General features: G+C 36.7%; 1 protein-coding gene across 3 annotated transcripts in view; it reads right to left on the bottom strand.

Annotated features, from left to right (window-relative positions):
• Positions 1-22,381, bottom strand: part of GRID2 (glutamate ionotropic receptor delta type subunit 2) — a gene marked incomplete at its 3' end in the record, with an annotated part of 1,368,259 nt that overhangs the window by 263,584 nt on the left and 1,082,294 nt on the right. For all 3 annotated transcript variants that reach the window (XM_082605769.1, XM_082605770.1, XM_082605768.1), the window contains one exon: positions 15,935-16,073. In XM_082605769.1, coding sequence (XP_082461895.1) covers positions 15,935-16,073 — 139 coding nt within the window. The remainder of the gene's footprint in view (positions 1-15,934; positions 16,074-22,381) is intronic.

Below are 22,381 nucleotides of genomic sequence, written 5' to 3' on the forward strand. Positions count from 1 at the left end.
TATCAGGCAAGGCAGAGGGCTAGGATTCCTTTACCTGCAGAGACAAGGAGAGTTTCCCAAGGGAGCACCACCACCCCCAGTTGGAGAGGGTGTTTTATTAGAGGAACCATATGAGGGCCAAAGAGGACTGGGGATTTACAGAGGAGGGTCAGCGGATGAGAAGGGCTCCACGTGGGATGCTCGAATAAGGCCTGAGTGGTGCCTCCTTCTCCAGCCCCCCTGTTCTGTACCTCTCCTCGCTTCTGTCCCACATCCTTCACATACCCTCACACCCACCCTTACGTGGTTCACCAGAGTAAATTAGATAAAAGATGGCTTCAGGTCTCTGTGCTCTGAACTTCTTTAAAAAACTATTTAAATATCCATCAGAATTCCAGATGTGCTTGGTCTATAAAAAGTGTGTAGAGGTGCTCATAAGAGGGCATTGCTCCCTTGCAAACACTGTCCCTACATGGTAGATCACTAGGCATGGAGGATTACATCCCAGGAGATGACTTTCAAGTCTTTCCTGAGAGATTTAGGAATATTTCCCCCCAACGAGTAGTCAAGAGCACCCCTATCTGCCATGTGGTATAGACAGGATGGTCACAGGTAATACTGGAAATTCATCTAAAATAGATGCATTTGAGATAGATGGATATCAGGGGCTAGGTGGGGGAACATCCCCCTGCACTTGGAGAGACTTGCAGTTCCCATACACTTTTTAGAAGTTCATTCAGACTTGTGGCTATGATAGGTCATTTTAGAGAACCCAGAGGAAGGAGGAAGCACTCTGTCCTTCTTGCTGCTGTGAGGCAGTCATTAATAAAGATGATGGTTAAACTGTCTCCAAAATGACAATGCTAAATAAATGCGAGAAAACAGTCATCTGAAAATCTGACTGTCTTGCTTGACTTGTTGACCCACATTATAAGCTAGGAAATAATTTCATCATGTCATGCATCCTGATGTGTGGCAGACATTATATTTTTCCACCTGCTGACAGAATTATCATTTATGACCCTGTTCTCTATTTTAAATGGCCTATTAGTCAAACGAAGTAGTCTTTCATGATATACACACACACACACACACATATATATATACTAATTAAGCAAAACTCCAGTGCAAAAGGCCGAATATTCTGTGAATTCAATTGCTCTGCAATTTTCCTGTGCACTTTCTTTCTTACATATCATGAAGATGTAATATTTATTTACACAGGACAATATGAACAAATATGGAATTATCCTAAATTTGTATGGCCAGCATTTCATTACATTTATTATTGATTGTCAGCTAATGTAAAATTTGTTAGGACAATATCCTCAAATAATCCAATATACTTCAATAGCAGAATAGCAGATTTTCATGTTCTTATATCCTTGAAAACACAGGAAGGACTTGAGTAATCCCCATGAATTTCCCTGAGGATCAACAAATTTCTAAGTGATGTTAAGAAAGAATCCTAGTACAATCATAACATCAGACAGTTGAAAGAGTTCCTGGAGGTATCGCATAATTTGATTACATTCCTTAAGGTACATAAGTCAGCCTCCCAAACTGAATTTATTTTTCTTCCTAAGACATTTTTCTGACTTACAAAACTTAACACCAGGCAGTCCTTACTCATGCCTAACCTAAAACCCCCCTATTTCAAATAATCCTCTCATTTTGTTCTCAGTCACATGGACAATAGCTACTCACCACCTCTAGAACACTATTTCTTTATGTAATAAAACATTTCTTTTTCATTTTCTTCCTTCAGCCTTCTCTTTGCTGATTTAAACACTAAATCCCTTTACTTTTACTCGCAGGATCTATTACTCCCTTTTTTACTATGTAATTAACTAAGCCATCTTTGTTCTCTTCTATTCCACTTTTTGCATAAGTTATGGACCTTATAAATAGATCACAGTAGTTTAAAAGTCCTGAACAACTTTTCTACTGCTAGGTAACTTTGGTCATTTTCTTTATAAACACCAATGCTACATTTCAAATTTACAATTGACAGATGATTCATTCTGAAACTGCCTACATCCCCCAATTTTAAACTACTGTAGATACACACACACACACACGTACACAGAGTTTGTTCTTTCCATCTCTGAGTGAATTATCACATATTTGTCCCTATTAAACTTCATCTCACTTCTAATCACCTTGTTTAATTTGTCAAGGTCCTTAATGAATTCTTACAGTGTGGTTCTAGTCAATAATCACCCCTACTCATTATAAAGTAATCTGCATATTTAATAAGCTTACTCCCTATTCCATACTTCAAATCAACACTGAAAATGTTAATTAGAGTCAGGGCCAGTGCTGACTTATGGAAAAAACTTTATACAATATACCCTCCAAGGCTGAAACTGAACCATTGATCAGTACCTCACAGCTGGGCCACTAACAAGCTGTGAAACAATAATACACAATATTACTACATAAAACAATGACCCAAATAAAATACAGTGTGGATTCAAATGAGGAATCAATAGTAATTTGTAATTTTTTTCCCTATAAGGTCTTTGAAGGAGCTCAAAACATTAATCACATTATCAAATTATTCATAGTGGAAAGAAATAACTAGAGAGGAAGAATTTATCAGAAATAACAGTAGGGATAATTTAATAGTCTATTTGAAGACCCAGTGAAATGTTACTGTCAAAATAAGGTGGAAGGTCATTGTTTCAGTGAAGATTCTAATGAATCTCTCTTACTAAAACAAAAATCCTTGCTCTTCATAATACAGAGCAGGGGACCAAGTGTCTATTGATAAGTTAAAATTTCCCAAATACAAAAGATATTTTCCTTCTTCGCAGTACAGTAGGTCTCTGGATTTCTCTGAAAAAGATTTTTTTGAATCATCCAGAGAAACTATCCTCTATTCCCAGTTAGGTATATAGCTTTTTTGAGAAATGTCAACGAAAAGCAGATATAAAATGCATGTCTTAATGCTCAGAGTCAGGTCTTATTCATAGTCACTCACATTATAAATATCCGGACTATTTTTTAAATGTGCTCCCTACCCTCCATTCAGTAGCAAATGTTGAGAGTTCTGCATCCCTCTCAGAAAATGACAATCGTCATCGGAAAAAGCAGTCCAGCCAGCTGGCTGCAGATCTTGTTATTTGCCCTCTTGGAGACTTGCCATGATCTGGGGCCTCTGGTGATTTCCAAGCTTGTCCTTATGCTAAAACATCAGGGTTGGAGAAATAGGGGCTGTAGTAGGGGTGTGTGTAGTGAACGTGTGCATGTGTGTGTGTGTGGGGGGGTGCTGGTGGTGGTGGAGGAGAAAGCCATTAAAAATAAATTGCCTATCTTTAGATGACAGGAGCTTGTGGAGGAGCTAAGAGAACCAGAGAACTAATGGGGTCAAGCAGATACCTAGCGGAGGGTGGAGGTCAGCACACCAGGATCGTTGACAGGATGGTGTGCTGCACTGGGAAAGGAAGGTGGGACAAGAAAAACAGAATGAGAAAAATGGTGAAAAAGAGTTTCCTTTCAGACTAGGGTTTCTTTTATTGAGTAATCTATGCGAATATATTTTTATCATTATCTTAGATCTTGTTTAATAAGATACCTCATTTGTGTAGTTGATATAGAAGTTTATAGTTGAAGAGACACTGAAAGTAACTTAATTCAAACTGTGGGACAAATACTTGTGGAGAAAGAATGGATCACATTTTCGAAGACGGAAAACTAAGGTACAAAGTGGTTTAAAAACGTACCTTATTATTCAGAAGCAGGAAAGAGACTTGCACACTCAAAGCTAGGTCTCCAGTCCTCTTTAGCAGTGCTCTGCTGAACAACTCTGCCTACATATTCCACTGTCACCCAGGTCCATCACTTACACTTCTACATTTTAAATTTTTAATTAAAAAAATTTTAAAATTTTTTGTATTGCAGTATAATTGCTTTACAATGTTGTGTTAGTTTCTGCTGTACAGTGAAGTGAATCAGCCATATGTATACATATAACCCCTCCCTCTTGAACCTCCCTCCTCCCCCATCCCACCCATCTAGGTCATCACAGAGCACTGAGCTGAGCTCCCTGTGCTATGCAGCAGGTTCCCACTAGCTATTTATTTTACACATGGTAGTGTATTTATGTCAATTTTAATCTCCCAGTTCGCCCCCACCCTCCCCTTCCCCCACTGTGTCCACATGTCTGTTCTCTATGTCTGCATCTCTATCCCTGGCCTGGAAATAGCTTCATCTGTACCAGTTTTCTAGATTCCACATATATGCATTAATATATGATATTTGTTTTTCTCTTTCTGACTTACTTCACTCTGTATGACACACTCTAGGTCCATCCATGTCTCTACAAATGACCCAATTTCATTCCTTTTTATGGCCGAGTAATATTCCGTTGTATACACGTACCACATCTTCTTTATTCTTCTACATTAATGTCACGAAAGCCTGCCCCATGTGCACTGGCTCCTCTAAAACGACTGAGCAGAGTGCTCCCAAGTATAAGAGTTTTACCATATTCTCATGCTTGTGGTAAATGGAAGTTATTTATTCGGCTGACTTCAGGTAAGGCAGGAAAATAACAAGAAATAGAGAGGATACAGGAATTTATATTCTTGAGTACTTAATAGGTTTTTAGGCTTAGATGACTAAGGCTGAGAGAGAGAACAAGGTGAGGATTTGCCTTGTTTAGAATGATTCAGCTTGTCCAGAAGAAGGAGATCATTTTAGGGGTTGTGGGAGCTTATTAGTTTGGCAAAGTTTTCATCTCGGTGAGCTCAGTGTAAACAGAGTGTATAGCAATGCTAAAATAGCCCTGTTCCTGGGAGTCACAAATAAAGTTGGAGACAACTTTTAATTAAATCCTCACTGAAGAGTGGCTTTGAAAGACCAGCATACTTCTGAGAGTTTTTGTTTTCCAAAAAGAAAGACAAAATTCTGTCTATAACATCTAGATGGCTATATATTTATAAAACATCCATCACTGTAGTACTTAAGGGCTTTGACAAGTAAGCCATTTTGACACTGAACAATATAGAGTAAGGAGATGAATGTCTTCCTCTGTCTGCCATGACTGTGTACTCTGGAGCTAAGTTTATACAATTCTATACTAAACCCAAATATAAAAAGCAGTATGAATCAGGCCCAGCTCACTCCAGCCACCTTGATTTTGGCTGTTCCTAATAAAGTGTGCAATTCCCTGCTGAGAGCTAAGAAATAGCCTCCTATTGAAAGATTGAAGTAGGTGAGACACTAAGGAAACTGAGAGAACATACCATTCTGGGCTCCCTGTCTTATCCTGGAATAAAAGGACAAAGAAATGGCTTTCATATTTCTTTCTGATTTCTTATGAGGTTATAAACAATTCATGGAGTTCCATAGTCTCAAGCCAGATTCTAAGAAATCCTTTTCTGGTTCATTCATTCAATGAATATTTACTTGTAACCAACTGTGTACTCAATAAGGTACTACATAAGGCCCTGTGTTAATACAAGTCATAAAACCACCCTCGAGAACATATATTGTAATTGGGAAGGTAAAACAAGTAGAATAATACTCCAGTACAAGGCTAGATGTTGCTCAGAGTGTAAACAAGGTAGATGTAAAGGCATTCAAAAAAGGGAGCCACTAAATTCAGTTATGAAAACTCTGTGGAAAACCACATAGAGGAAATGGTATACAGCTACAGGTTACGAGAGGGGTCATTAAAGATGAGTTAAAAGAGAACACATGCCTGACAAATAGATATCCTGACCTGGGTTTAGTGTTAGTCACTAAGGGTAGCAACTTAATCTTCATAATAGTTAAGCTAAAGTGAGACAACAGAATGAACCATTTGGCTAAGTCCTTATTTTTTTAAAAACATCTTTATTGGAGTATAATTGCTTTACAATGGTGTGTTAGTTTCTGCTTTATAACAAAGTGAATCAGCTATAGGTATACATATATCCCCATAACTCCTCCCTCTTGCATCTCCCTCCTAAGTCCTTATTTAGGCTTAAGATCAGATAAGCCTTGCTGAGAGACAGTTTTTTACCTTTGAGGGGCTTGGAGGATTAAGGGGCAGGGCAAGAAGACAAGACCCATGAAGTAGGGCAGGGCGGTGGTAGCTGTGTCAGAAACAATAACAGCAGCAACAGGGAACTTTGAGGTTTAGTTGAACCAGGTACAAGAAATAATTGAGTGTATGAAATTGTGGACAAAATGGTAAAAAGAATAGTTATTAGTACCACCAAAAATGAGAGTGAAGGGAAGAAGAGTTCAAGGAATTTTACATGAGCTCCTGGGAGCAAGGAGAAAAATGGAAGCAAATCCTAGGTAGGGTGTGTCCAGGAACTGTGCTGTTATTTATGTCTTTTTTCTCCCCATTTATTCTTTATACTAAAAGTTATGAAGTTGAACCCATTCTCTTCTTACTCTTAGGGAAAATAAGGCTTAAAATAATTACAGAAAATGACAAGATCATTTGCTACTAAGTGGGAGAGATTTTAAATGCAAATTTATTTGAATCCATGGCTCTGGTATCTGTTTCTAGGATACCATGCAACTTAGAAATATCTGGAATTGAGTTAGCTAAATATAATTCAGCCATTAGTTCTTTTCTGCAAATCTTTATTTTTCAAAGAAACTTATCATGATACTGATGGTTTTCATTCATTCATGTATTCACGAATATACTATTTATTTATTTATTTCATTCAGTAAAGATTTAGTGTATTTGTTAATTGCAGATGATATGACCCACTGGTGAAGACAGAGGTTCTAGTGCCAACTGCCTGGGTTTACTACCCTAGCTTTCAGTTCTGTCATCTTCAAAAAGGAGATGAAAATAATATATCTCTCATAGGGCTATCATGAGGATTAAATGAGAAAATCTACGCAAAGCATTAGGAAAGTGTCTGTCACATAGCAAGCACTCATTGTTAGCTGCTCTTATGAATACTCTGTGCCAGGCACTCTGAGAAGGATTAGGGGAACAAATACGAAGGTGACATAGTCCTTGTCTTTGAAAAATGTACACTCTCAAAGAGAAGACACATGTGTAATCACTAATTGTACCTGAGCTAACAGAAGATGCCAGAAGAGAAGAATGCAGTTCTGGGTCATTTCAGCAAGTGGGAACAGCATGGAAACTCCAAAGAAGCATGAAATATCCTACAAAAGTTTGGCTTGACTGGAGCATGAACAAGTGTGAGAATGAATTAATTGGTGCTAGTAGGCAAAAAAGAAGCTGATTAGCTTTTGAATGGTTTAATAAGCTCTGCTGATGGAACTGAACTTTATTTTGATAGAATGAGGTAATAATGGAGGCTTTAGAGCCAATTTTAAGGATGTGAGAAGGTAACTGTCTGGACTCTACACTCTGGAGGGTAAACTTGAATGGGAAGATAATGGATAGAAGGAAGCAATAGCTGAGGTAGGAGAAAAGAAAATAATAAGTAGAGCTGCGGGCAGGGAAAATCAGGCTCTTTTATTGCCTCATATCTATAGAAGAAAGAAAACTAAGAAGAAAAGCAAGATTTAGGGAAAAAAAGGTGGAGAAGAAATAGGAGGGGAAAATAGAGTTAGCCTCTACCTCATTCTGAAAATAGTTCACTAATCAAACAATGTAATCCACCAAACAGGCTAAAGCAGAAAAAATCATCTGAGCATATAAATTGATGGGAAAAAAAGCATTTGACAAAATCTAACATCCATTCATGATAAAAACACACAGAAAACTAGGGATAGAAAAGAATTTCTTCAACTCGACAAAGAATACCTACAAAAACCCTACAGCTAACCTTACACCTAATAGTGAAAGACCGAATGCTTCCCCAAGGCAGAGAACAAAATAGAGATGTCCACTCTCACCACTCTTATTTGACGAAGTATCAGAAGTTCTAGTCAGCACAGAAAAGGCAACAAAAGGAAATAAAAGGCATACAGGTGAGAAAGAAAGAAACACAACTGCTCAGTTTTGTAAATGGCATGAAGGTTTACATAGAAAATCCCAAAGAATCTACCAAAACTCCTAGAATCCCTGAACTCACATCAGGATCACAAGATAAAATCAGCATATAAAAAAACCATATTTTTATACTAGCAATGAATATGTGGACGCCAAATTCAAAGATCCAATACCATTTATAATCACTGGGATAAAAATAAATACTTAGGTATAACTCTACCATATATAAGACTTATATGCTATAAATTACAAAATGCTGATAGAAGAAATTAAAAATCTAAATAAGCAGAGAGATATACTGTGTTCATAAATTGGAAGACTCAACATAATAAAGATGTGAATACTCCCCAAATTGATATACAGGTTTAATGCAATTCCTGTTAAAATTCTAGCATTACTTTTTTGCAGATATAGACAAGATCATTCTAAAATTTATATGGAAAGACAAAGGAGGTAGAATAGCTAAAATAATTCTGAAAAAAAAAGAGTGAGTGGGAGGAATCCCTATCCTCAATTTCAAGCTACAGTAATCAAATCTATGCTATTGGCAGAGAGACAGATACCTAGATCAATGGGACAGGACAGGGAACTCAGAAATAGACTCACACAGTATGCAAACTGATTTTTCTTTACAAAGTGCACAAGCAATTGAATGAAGGAAAGATAGTTTGTTCTTTTGTTTTTTTTTCAGAAAACACTCCTGGACATTTGAATATCCATAGGCAAAAAATGAACCTCAACCTAAACTTTACACCTAGTACAAAACTTAACTCAAAATGGATGATAGATTTAAATGTGAAATGTAAAACTATAAAAGTTTTAGCATAAAACAGTTGAAAATTTGGGGGACCTTGGAGTTCCTTGAAGAGTCTTAGACATGACGTCAAAAGTACAATCCATAAAAAATAATTGGTAAATTTGACTTCATCAAAATTAAAAACGTTTATTCTATGTGAGACCCTACAAAGAGGATGAAAAAAAACAAGCAATAGACTAAGAGAAAAGATTTGCCAACCACATGTCTGACAAAGAACTCGTATCTAGAGTATGTAAAGAACTCTCAACAGTAAAAAAGCAAACAGTCCAAATAGAAAATGCACAAAGATGTAAAGGGACCTTTCATGTAAGAGGATATAAGGATGACAAAAAACACATGAAAAGATGCTCAACATCACTAGTCACTAGGGAAATGCAAATTAAGATGACCTTAAGATATTACTACATTCCTATCAGAAGGGCTAAAATTTTAGAAAGTGACAGCACCAAATGCTGACAAGGATGCAGAGAAACTGGCTCCCCCATATGCTGCTGGTGGAGACGTAAAATGGCGCAGGCACTCTGGAAAATAGTTTGGCAGTTTCGTAAAAACTAATCACACACCTACCGCACTATCCAACAATCACACTCCTGGGCTTTTATGCCAGAGAAATGAAAACATCCACGCAAAAGCCTGAGCATAAATGTTCTTAGCAGTTTTATTTGTGATAGCTAAAAACTGGAAACAACAAAAATGCTATTCAATAGGTAAATTTTAAACAAACTGGAAACAACAAAAATAGGTAAATACCACTCAGCAATAAAAAACAATGAACTACTGATGCATGCAACAACTTGGAGGGACTTCAAGGGTATTTTGCTGAGTGAGAAAAAAGCTGATTTCAAAAGGCCACATATTGTATGATTCAACTTATATAACACTCTTAGAATGAGTGGAGAACATTAGTGGTTACCAAGAGCTGGGGATGGTGGGGAAGAAGGTGTGAGTGTGACTATATAGGGGTAGAATGTGGGAGATTTTTTTTTTTTTCCTGGTACGCGGGCCTCTCACTGTTGTGGCCTCTCCCGTTGCAGAGCTCAGGCTCCGGACGCGCAGGCTCAGCGGCCATGGCTCACGGGCCCAGCCACTCCGCGGCATGTAGGATCTTCCCGGACCGGGGCACGAACCCGTGTCCCCTGCATCGGCAGGCGGACTCTCAACCACTGCACCACCAGGGAAGCCCTGCGGGAGATTTTTGTAATGATGGAGTAGTTCTGTATTGCAGTGGTGGTTAGAGATTCTAAACGTGATAAAATGGCACAGTGCTATATGTGTACCTAGTACCCATGTCAATTTCCTGATTTTGATACTGTACTGTAATTACTGAAGATGTAACCATTGGGGGGAACTTGGTGAAGGGTATATGGAATATCTCTGTGCTATAATTGCACTGACTTTGCAATTTCCTGTGTATATATAATTGTTTCAAAATAAACAGTGAAAAGAAAGTTTGCTTAAATATTAACAGAACTTACTGCTTTATGACAAATTATGGATTATTAATGCTTTGTCCTTCAAAATTTTACTCTACTTTCTAATTTTCTCAAAATAGCCTTGTGTTACTTTTATAAGAAGAAAATGTATTAAAATGGAATAAAAATGTCATTTCTTTTCTGATGGCTCAAGGCTAAAAGTAATTAATAGGCAGGATGGGGTCCAGGAATAGCAAACCTGGAGATGCAAATTTTTGGCAAAATTGCATCTGAAAAGTAGCCTAACCAGAGTGATTTCTAGAATTTCCTCACATTAGTAACTCTCTTCGTCCCTATCTATTTACCTAAGAGGTAGTAAACCACATCCTTTTTTAAAATATCTTAAAAAAAATAAACTGAGGCAATATCCCTACATTCACAAGAAATGCAAATGTTAGCCTAGACATATAAAGTTTCTCAAGCCAGATTTCTCTTAAATTACCCTTAATCCTTAGATATTTCCACATAAGGAGCCCATGAAACAAGAAGATATGTGGATCAGGTTTATATCAAGTAGAGACATACTGTTAAACGCCATAAAAATACGTTTATTAGATAACTGCAATGCGTTTCCATATGCTCCTCCATTTTTTCTCTCTGGCCCATCCTCCTCTCCACAGATAAAGCTGTCTTTCTTAAATGATGTCACTCTTCATTATCTCCAGGAAAAACTCCAAATTCCGTAACAAGCTTTATCATGCCCTTCAAGATGTGGTCCTACCCTCCTTTTCTATTTCACTTCCTGTCACCCTCACATCACCTATCCCAATCCATGAAGGAAATGAACACATTTTGATAACCAACCCTTTGCTAGATATTCTCCTAGGAGTTTCATACCTCTGCTATAAGCCACTCCTTCAGTATGTTGAAAGTTATCCTTTAAGATCAAACTCTCCGATGATACATCAGAGAACCTCTGTGATGCCTAATAGCTTTTTTCCTCTCTCCTCCCCTTCTCTCCAAGCTATTGACTTAAATCACTCCTTCCCTGTGTTCCTACAGCATTTTATAAATAATTTATCAGAGCCCTATGTCATTGAATTCTACACTGTTATCTCCCCGAATAAATTGTGACTCAGGGATAATACCTAAATACCTTTATAGACTAAATGTCTAGCACAGTGTTTAAATATCTACAGTTGACCCTTGAACAACGTGGGTTTGAACTGTGAGGGTCCACTTATTCATGGACTTTTTTTCATTAAAATCATATATGTACCATAAATAGTTTTCCTTATGATGTTTTAATAATATTTTCTTTTGCCTAGCTTATTTTATTGTAAAAATAAGTATATAATACATATAACACACAAAATACATGTTAATTAACAGTTTATGTTGCTGGTAAGGTTTCAAGTCAGCCGTAGGCTATTATTAGTTAAGTTTTGGGAGATTCAAAAGTTATACATGGATTAGCAAAAATAAACAAATGGGACTACATCAAACTAAAAAGCTTTTGCACAGTGAAGGAAACTATCAACAAAATGAAAAGGCCACCTACTGAATGGGGGAAGATATTTGCAAATGATATACCTGATCAGGGTATATCCAAAATATACAAAGAACTCATACAACTTGACATTAAAAAAACAAACAACCAGATTAAAAATGGTCAGAGGATCTGAATAGACATTTTTTCCAAATGATGTATAAATTACAGACATTTAACATACAGATGGCCAACAGGCACATGAAAAGATGCTCAACACTACTAATCACCAGGAAATGCAAATCAAAACCACAATGAGCTACCACCTCACACCTGTCAGAATGTCTATTATCAAAAAGGCAACAAGTAATAAGCGTTGGTGAGAAGGTGGAGAAAAGGAAACCCTGTGCATTGGTGCAGCCACTATGGAAAACCGTATGGAGGTTCCTCAAGGAATTTAAACCAGAACTAGCATACGATCCACCAATTCCACTCCTGGGTATTTATCCAAATAAAGTGCAAATACTAATTTGAAAAGATTATGTTCTTTTGAATTGAAAAGATTACGCACCCTTATGTTCACTGAAGCATTATTTACAGTAGCCAAGAAACAGACTCAGAGGATAAGAGATCAGATTTGTGGTTACCAGCTAGCCACCTCTGCCTCTCCTGGTGTGGAGAAGTGACTTTGAATTTTGTGAATAAAGATGTGGATGGTAGATGTTTGTTAATGGAACAGCAGTTGGGCTGGGAAAAGGTACCCTAATGAGTACTGCTTCATTTAACGATGAGCAAATCTCATGAATGTGAAAGATTAAGAAGAATGACAGTGGGTGGTTTTGTGAAAAAAGTTTTTGCTTTTCTAAGAAAAATTAGACTTAGAATTTTCCAAGAAAGTTTGACATGTTATAAATGGAACTTTGAATGTTTCCAAGAAACATTACAATTATGTTTACCAACACAGCTGAAGCATGAAATTAGAAGCTATCTTTAAGTTTGGGGAGAGAATCAGGTCTCTTTCAACTTATTTGGCTCTGATGTTCCCCTTTCATAATCAACCTAGTGAAAAGATTAGAAGGAAGGGGAGATTCATTATACCCAATGTTGACTTTTAATAATGTGAGTTGGCATTAGAAAGAAATAATTTGTTAAAAAAATGAAGGTTCAGTTATTTTGGATTGTGGGAAACTACACCTGAGGGAAACATCATGTGCAATTAGGATCTTTTTCCATTAGACTTTACTTTAGAAAATCCTGTGGGTGTAAAAATTTGATAGAGGCTTTTGCTCCCACTGCTACTGCATGAAAGTCTAGATACTAACGAATGCTGGCAAAGTTGTAATGACTAAATAGCTCAGATATACACACACCATGAGGCCTGCAACCTCAGTGAAAGAGCGGCTCAAGCAAACAAATTTTAAGAACAAGTGAGAAACAAATTGTAAGATAAAGAAAAGCTTCAGTAGGTAAAGTCATGAATTGGTATTGGACTGATGTAGGTTAGATTTCCAGCTCTGACACTATTCACTGTGTGCTAGTGAGAAATTCCAAATTTCTGTTTCTTGATCTACAAAGTAGGAATCATAGTAGTAGCTGTATTATTAGGGTAATTTTGAGTACTAAAGGGGATATATATATATATATATATATATATATATATATGCTTAATAAATTCATAATAAATTCTCAGTGAATAATATCCATAATTTTTATTATTTATGATTATTGTTGTCATATGCTGCATAAAATCAGTTATTTAAAATGTTCTTCATTCATTTATTTTAAAATGTTTCGAAGTCAGATCTGAGCTACATAGTAAAAACCTATGTACTTTAAGTACACTTAAAATATAACATGTTAAACAAAGTTGACAAGAAGTATATTAGTGAGATTAAAATACTCCATTTTAATTTTTTAAAACTATTTTTCTTAATGTGATTTCCATTGACTGGTCTGGCAAGCAGTCTTACCCTGAGTGGCAGGTATCAATTATAAACGTAATTAGCTCATGCTGGGATATATGCCTACAGAATCGACCCAACACAAAAATCTCCTAACTTTTGATACTTTATTTCCTCAGACAAATTGAGGATTTGAATAATGTCATCCTTTACATCACTATTCTTAGCAATGAATGAGGCTATGACACATCCTTTATAAAGTTCCCTAAAAAGCAACTGGCCATACAAATGTACAAGGGTGTGGAATGGGGACTAGTGTGGCATAGTTAGAACATAGACTCAGGAATGAGACAGATTTAAGGTCTGGTCTTTTTTTTTTTTTTTTTTTTTTTTGCAGTACGCGGGCCTCTCACTGCTGTGGCCTCTCCCGTTGCGGAGCACAGGCTCTGGATGCGCAGGCTCAGCGGCCATGGCTCACGGACCCAGCCGCTCCGCGGCACGTGGGATCCTCCCGGACCGGGGCACGAACCCGTGTCCCCTGCATCGGCAGGCAGACTCTCAACCACTGCGCCACCAGGGAAGCCCTAAGGTCTGGTCTTTAGTCAATCACTTATTAGCTGCATGATTTGAGGCAAGTTACTTATCTTTTCAACTTCAGTTGTAAAATGGGTTATTAATAAGTAGTATGCATTCCAGAAGATGGTTGTAAGCATTAAATAAGCCAATGCGTGTCAAACATCTAGTACAGGGCCTCCCTGGTGGCGCAGTGGTTGAGAGTCTGCCTGCCGATGCAGGGGACATGGGTTCGTGCCCCAGTCCAGGAAGATCCCACATGCCGCGGAGCGGCTGGGCCCATGAGCCCTGGCCGCTGAGCCTGTGCGTCCAGAGCCTGTGCTCCACAACGGGAGGGGCCACAACAGTGAGAGGCCCGTGTACCGCAAAAAAAACCCACAAAAAAACCCATCCACTACAAAGTTTGGCATCTTGTGAGTGCTCAATAAATGTTAGTTATTATTTGCACAATTTTACTAATTCATTGATTTCTTGGGCTGGGACGTTGTAAACATTTTCATTATTGCTTAAAATAGGACTCTGATGGGGTCATCAGTTTAAATTTTCCATGAGCTTCACTCTGGATCACTTATAATTTATGTCACACGTAGAACTGGCTACAAGGGTAGTAAGTTAAAAGCATATGAAGGCTCTGCACCAAAGAAATAACTGGGAAAACAACTTGAAGACTATGATTTGATGAGAGAAGTTGGGAACATCATTTTCATAAATGGATGAAATAATTGACTATTAGTAGCTGAATTTTGGGGTTTCAATTTATATACACAAGCAGTTGAAGAAAATACCCTATTTCTTTTTAGATCATTAATTCTTGATTTTATTTTAGTATTGTGCTATAATAATTTTGCAACTACTAATGGAATTCATTTACATACTATTTTAAAGGCAAGAAGAATTCATGTTTTCTCTTAAGGATGAAGTAAATCCCTAATTAATTCCTTGACAAAGTTAATTATTCTAATCTTGAACTGTCAGCTTTGTTGAGAAATAAATGTTTTTTAACTTTTCAAAAGTTCAAACTACCTTGATTTTGGATTAATAAAATTTTCAGAAAATTTTTTCCTAAAACAATATACAGAACACTATGTTCTAATAAGGCAGAGGCTGTACTGTGGCACTGACCTGACCTTATGGCATGAAACCACATAAAGAAAAACTGGCCATGGTAAATCAAAGGCCTTTGGAGTCTCAGGGTTCATGGGAAAGTCATTTGTGAAATGAAGCACTGACTTAGGTAGCTTTCAGGATTCAAAAGTACACTATAATTAATGGCAATTTACCACCACTGCAGCTGGAAAAACAGCAGCAATAATACTCACATTAGCTATAATGCAGTGAAGAGACAGAATGTGGTTTTACCTCTTGATAGCTATTCTCATTCTCTCTCTCTCTCCCTCTCCCTACCTATCATCTATCTCTCAATCATCCAGTGTCTACCTAACTATTTACTCACACAGTGCATAATGGGACAGACTCAAGGCAAAGACTGAGCATCTCAAACTTGAAATATATATATTTTAGTATGTATCCTTTTCCTTCTTTTTAATAGTATTGCCCACAGTCATATTTTACAGAGGTTAAAATTCTAAATATGTGTTATCCTTCCAGGAAAATGTGGGAAGCAATGTCCAAATAATACCCAGAATTTTACTTTATAAAGAATGCTCTACCAAAAACTGTACTTTCAGGAGTTGGACTATGTTGTGATGTCTGCACATCACAAAATTAAGCCTTTACTCAAAAGGAAGTTGTAAATTTATTATCAGACATCACATAGCTTTGGCCACGCCTGTCATTTCTCATACTTTGTATCAAGTGGAATCTTTGTCTACTTACTGGATGGAGCTTTCAATGCGGGTGATAGTGAGGAAAGCAGCAAGGTTTGCTGTGTAAGATGAGATGACAATCAAAGCAAATAGCCACCAAGCCCCCATCATCATTCGGGTAGCCAGAGTTGTGTATGGGACTTCCCCACCTGTGGAAAGAAGCAAAGAGAATAAAAGAACATCAACAAGTACTTATTGAGAATCTGAAGTCATACACATTCAAGAGCAAGTTAAATTTTAAGTAATGAGAAATCTTTCACATAACATCAGCATGGATCTCTGTATTTTGCTTACGTTCATCACTTCATATTTGAATCTGGTTTATGAGACTGTGAGACTCAGTCAAACAGAAGCATGATAAATATTTAGTATAACATGCTTAAATGATATTTCTTCCACCTTGTTCTTCAACCCTAGAATTACCCTCTTATTACAACCTCAGATATACACTTTATATCCAAGGGCTTGACTATTTACTAGTTAGGAGATATTAATACTATTATGCTTATATTTAACATAACTTTTCAGATTTCTAGTTTAATAAATAATATTAACAGATTATTTTTTGTTAAATTCCCTAGAATCATAGGCTATTAATAATCTTGGGAGAACACATATTACTATTGGTTTCAGCATCATAACATGTGTTTTGATCTACTCCTAATTGACTCACCACTCTTTTATAATCTTGTTGTAGAATCTTCTCCATCTTCTAAATGTTGGTGTGTCCTTGGGCTCAGTCTTTAAACTGTTTCTGTTCTATCCACATTCCAACTGCAGCTAATCTCAAGTTCCCTGATGTTGAATATTATCTACAGTATACTTGGATGACTCTCAGATTTATATTTCAAGCTTTACTCTCTCTAGAGACCTACAGATAAATGCCTACATATTTTCTACTTGGAATTTAATGAGCATCTGAAATATATCACATCTGAATCCGAACGCTTTATTTTCACACTTGAATTAACACCCCAGTCTACACTACTTCAGGGAATAGCACCGCTCTTCACTCTATTTCTCAGACCAAATACTTAGAAACTTTCCAACATCCCATCTGGTAGCAAGTCTTGTCACCTTTATCTTCAAACCAAATACCAAATCCTACCTCATCTCCTCACTTCCAGTGCTGTCACATCTTCTTTTGACTGTACTACTAAACCATTTAAATGGTTTACTTGTTTACATTCTATGCACTACCACTCCTAAGTCTATCTCGATGCAAAACTGATTCTATGAGGCCACCATCACCCTGATACCAAAACAAGAAAAGATGTCACAAAAAAAGACAACTACAGACCAATACCACTGATGAATGTAGATGCAAAAATCCTCTACAAGATACTAGCAAACAGAATCCAACAGCACATTAAAAGGATCATATACCATCATTAAGTGGGGTTTATCCCAGGAATGCAAGGATTCTTCAATATACAAAAACCAATCAATGTGATACACCATATTAACAAAGTGAAGGATAAAAACCATATGATAATCTCAATAGAGGCAGAAAAGCTTTTGACAAAATTCAACACCCCTTTATGATGAAAACTCTTCAGAAAGTAGGCATAGAGGGAACTTTCCTCAACATAATAAAGGCCATATATGACAAACCCATAGCCAACATCGTTCTCAATGGTGAAAAATGAAACCATTTCCTCTAAAATCAGGAACAGGACATGGATGCCCACTCTCACCACTATTATTCAACATAGTTTTGGAAGTTTTAGACACAGCAATCAGAGAAGAAAAAGAAATAAAAGGAATCTAAATTAGAAATGAAGAAGAAAAGCTGTCACTGTTTGCAGATGACATGATACTATACATAGAGAATCCTAAAGACTGTATCAGAAAACTACTAGAGCTAATCAATGAATTTGGTAAAGCAGCAGGATACAAAATTAATGCACAGAAATCTCTTGCATTCCTATATACTAATGATGAAAAATCTGAAAGAGAAATTAAGGAAACACTCCTATTTACCACTGCAACACAAAGAATAAAATACCTAGGAATAAACCTACCTCAGGAAACAAAAGACCTGTATGCAGAAAACTATAAGACACTGAGGAAAGAAATTAAAGATTATACAAACAGATGGAGAGATATACCATTTCTTGGATTGGAAGAATCAACATTGTGAAAATGACTATACTACCCAAAGCAATCTACAGATTCAATGCAATCACTTTCAAACTACCAAAGGAATTTTTCACAGAACTAGAACAAAAATTTCACAATTTGTATGGAAACACAAAAGACCCTGAATAGCCAAAGTAATCTTGAGAAAGAAAAATGGAGTTGGAGGAATCAGGCTCCTGGATTCAGACTATACTACAAAGCTACAGTAATCAAGACAGTATGGTACTGGCAAAAAAACAGAAATATAGATCAATGGAACAGGATAAAAAGCCCAGAGAGAAACCCATGCACATGTGGTAACCTTATCTTTGATAAAGGAGACAGGAATGTACAATGGAGAAAAGACAGCCTCTTCAGTAAGTGGTGCTGGGAAAACTGGACAGCTACATGTAAAAGGATGAAATTAGAACACCCCCCAACACCATACACAAAAATAAACTCAACATGGATTAAAGGCCTAAATGTAAGGCCAAACTCTATAAAACTCTTAGAGGAAAACATAGGCAGAATGAACACTCCATGACATAAATCACAGCAAGATCCTTTTTGACCCACCTCCTAGAGAAATGGAAATAAAAACAAAAATAAACAAAGGCGACCTAATGAAACTTAAGAAGCTTCTGCACAGGAAAGAAAACCATAAACAAGACGAAAAGACAGCCCTCAGAATATTTGCAAACAAAGCAACTGACAAAGGATTAATCTCCAAAATATATAAGCAGCTCATGCAGCTCAATATCAAAACACCAAACAACCGAATCCAAAAAACCCAATCCAAAAACAACCCAATCCAGAAGACCTAAATAGACATTTCTCCAAAGGAGATATGCATTTTGCCAACAAACATATGAAAGGATGCTCAACATCACTAATCATTAGAGAAATGCAAATCAAAATTACAATGAGGTATCATCTCATACCGGTCAGAATGGCCATCATCAAAAAATCTACAAACAATAAATGCTGGAGAGGGTGTAGAAAAGGGAACCCTCCTGCACTGTTGGTGGGAATGTAAATTGATACAGCCACTATGGAGAACAGTATGGAGGTTCCTTAAAAAACCTGAAATGGAACTACCATATGACCCAGTTATCTCACTACTGGGCATATACCCTGAGAAAACCATAATTCAAAAAGAGTCATGTACCACAATATTCACTGCAGCACTATTTACAATAGCCAGAACATGGAAGCAACCTAAGTGTCCACTGACAGATGAATGGATAAACAAGATGTGGCACATATATACAATGGAATATTACTCATCCATAAAAAGAAACGAAATTGAGTTATTTGTAGTGAGGTGGATGAACCTAGAGTCTGTCATACAGGGTGAAGGTAAGTCAGAAAGAGAAAAACAAATACCGTATGCTAACACATATATATGGAATCTAAAAAAAAAAAAGGTTCTGATGAACCTAGGGGCAGGACATGAATATAGATGCAGACATAGAGAATGGACTTGAGGACATGGGGAGGGGGAAGGTAAGCTGGGACGAATTGAGAGAGTAGCACTGACATATATACACTACTCAATGTAAAATAGATAGCTAGTGGGAAGCAGCCACATAGCACAGGGAGATCAGCTCGGTGCTTTGTGACCACCTAGAGAGGTGGGATAGGGAGGGTGGAGGGAGATGCAAGAGGGAGGGGATAAGAGGACATATGTATACATGTTGCTGATATACTTTTTTATACAGCAGAAACTAACACAACACTGTAAAGCAATTATACTCCAATAAAGATGTTAAAAAAAAATGGACAGAGGATCTCAATAGATATCTTTTCCAAAGAAGACATACAGATGGCACAGAGGCACATGAAAGTATATCCAACATCACTAATTATTAGTGAAATGCAAATCAAACCCACTATGATATATTGCCTCCACCTGTTAAGATGGGTGTTATTAAGAAAAAAAAGAGAGAGAGAAAATATTCTTTGGTGAGGATGTGGAAAAAAGGGAACCCTTGTATGCTTTTGGTGCAAGTGTAAATTTGTGCAGTCACTATGCAAAAGCTATGGAGGTTCCTCAAAAAATTAAAATTGAACTGCCATGTGAACCAGCAATTCCTCTTCTGAGTATATATCTGAAGGAAATGAAATATGCATCTCAAAGAGAGAACTGCACTCCCATGTTCACTGCAGCATTATTCACAACTGCCAAGATATGGAAACAACTTAAATGTTCATCAGTAGATGCATGGATAAATAAAATGTGATATGTATTTAAAGACAAGCCACAGTAGAACACACGCACACACACGAATATTATTCATCCACAAAAATGAAAATCCTGCCATATGTGACAACATGGATGCACCATGAGAAAATTATGTTGAGTGAAATAAGCCAACCACAGAAAAACAAATGCTGCATGATTTCACTTACATGTGCAATCTAAAATAATCAAATTCATAGAAGCAGAGAATACAATGGTGGTGGTCAGGGGCTAGGGTGGGAGGTATGGGGGAAATGAGATGTTGGTCCAAGGGTGCAAAGTTTCATTTATGTACTATGAATAAGTTCTAGAGACCTAATGTACAGCATGGTGACAACAGTTAGCAAAACCATCATATACTTGACACTTGCTAAGAGGACAGATCTTGAATTAAATCTTCTCAACACACACACTATAATTATGAAGAGGTTATAGACAAATTATTTAGCTTGATTATGTTGATCTTTTAACAGTGTATACAAATATTAAAACATCAAGTTGTAAATCTTAGTACAATTTTTATCAGTCAAATATATCTCAATAAATTTATTTCAAAATGAGGATAAAAAAAGAGAAGATTGATAAATTTGACTATGGTAATACTTTGTAGTTCAAAACCCACCATTAAGAAAGTAAAGACAAGCCACAGTAGAACATATTTGCAATACTCATATCTAACAAAAATTTCATCAATGTATATTAACTTCTATAAATCAATAACAACAAAACAGACAATAACTAGAAAAATGGGCAAGAGGTTTCACAAAAGAAGATACCAAATGCCCATTAAATATGTGAAAAGGTGGCAACCTCATTAGTTATTAGGGGTACACAAACTAAAAGAAAAATGAAATACCACTACATAGCCAACAGAATAATTGAAATAAGGAAATATACAATATCAAGTGTTGGCAAGGATGTAGAGCGACTAGAATCCTAGTAACCTGTTGATGAGATTGTAAATTGGTTCAATCACTTTGACAAACAATTTGGCAGCATCTCTGAAAACTACCATACACATACCTTAAGACTCAGCAATTCCACTCAGGTACATACCTCAAAGAGGAAAATGTGTACACTGAGACATGAACAGGAATCTCCATAGCAACATTATTCATAATAGCCTCAAACTGGAAATAGCCTAAACACTCTTTGAGGATAGAGTGTATAAAGTATGGTATATATATATACACACACACACACACACACACACACACACACACACACACATATGTATTCATATAGTGGGATATTATATAGCAATGAAAATGAACACATTTCAGTTATATATAACACCATGAATGGATTTCACAAACTAAATTTCTGAGTAAAAGAATGCACACTGTATGATAATTGCTCTAAAACAGGCAACATGAATGGTAGTGTTGATAATCTCATGAGTGGTTACCTTTGGGGATATAGACTAATGGTTGAGGTGGGGAAATGGGGGCTGTGTCATGGGTAATGTTCTATCTTTTCCTGGGTGGCAATTACACTGGTGTTCCATTGCTGGTAATTCATTGAGCTGCACTTTTAAGTTTTGTGCACTTTTCTGTACTTAACTCATATCTCACAATTAAAAACAAGACCTAAATAAAAGGAGTAAAAAGAGAGAAGGGTGAGTTTAACAAAGACCATTTTTCCCTTCCTTTGTTTTGTTTTTCTGTAGCCACAATTTGAAAAAAAAAATTGTATTTTCATAGATTCTGGATGCTAGGAGACAGGTAAAAGACAAAAAATTACCTGTTAAATTAAAAACACAGCCCCGCATTGCTAAAACCATGTGATATGGATACAGTCAATTTGTATGTCACCCCTTTGTTTTTCTCATGTCTACCACATTTGGCTTCATGTACTTTTGGTTTATTTTTTGTTTACTAAATTATGTGATTGATACTTCAGGGGCTTTGTTACTATTTTTAATACATCAATGTATATCAATTGCTTATCTGCTCAGCAAAAAGGAAAAAACCAAAAAACAGGAACATAGTGCATGATTTGAATAAGGAATATATCACGATTCTTTAAATATATATCATTTTAAAGTATATACACTAAACACCATTTTCTGGAGGCCTCAAAAATGATTACTTT

Source organism: Mesoplodon mirus (assembly GCF_964341445.2).
Source record: "Mesoplodon mirus genome assembly, chromosome: 2".
Taxonomy (NCBI): Eukaryota; Metazoa; Chordata; class Mammalia; order Artiodactyla; family Ziphiidae; genus Mesoplodon; species Mesoplodon mirus.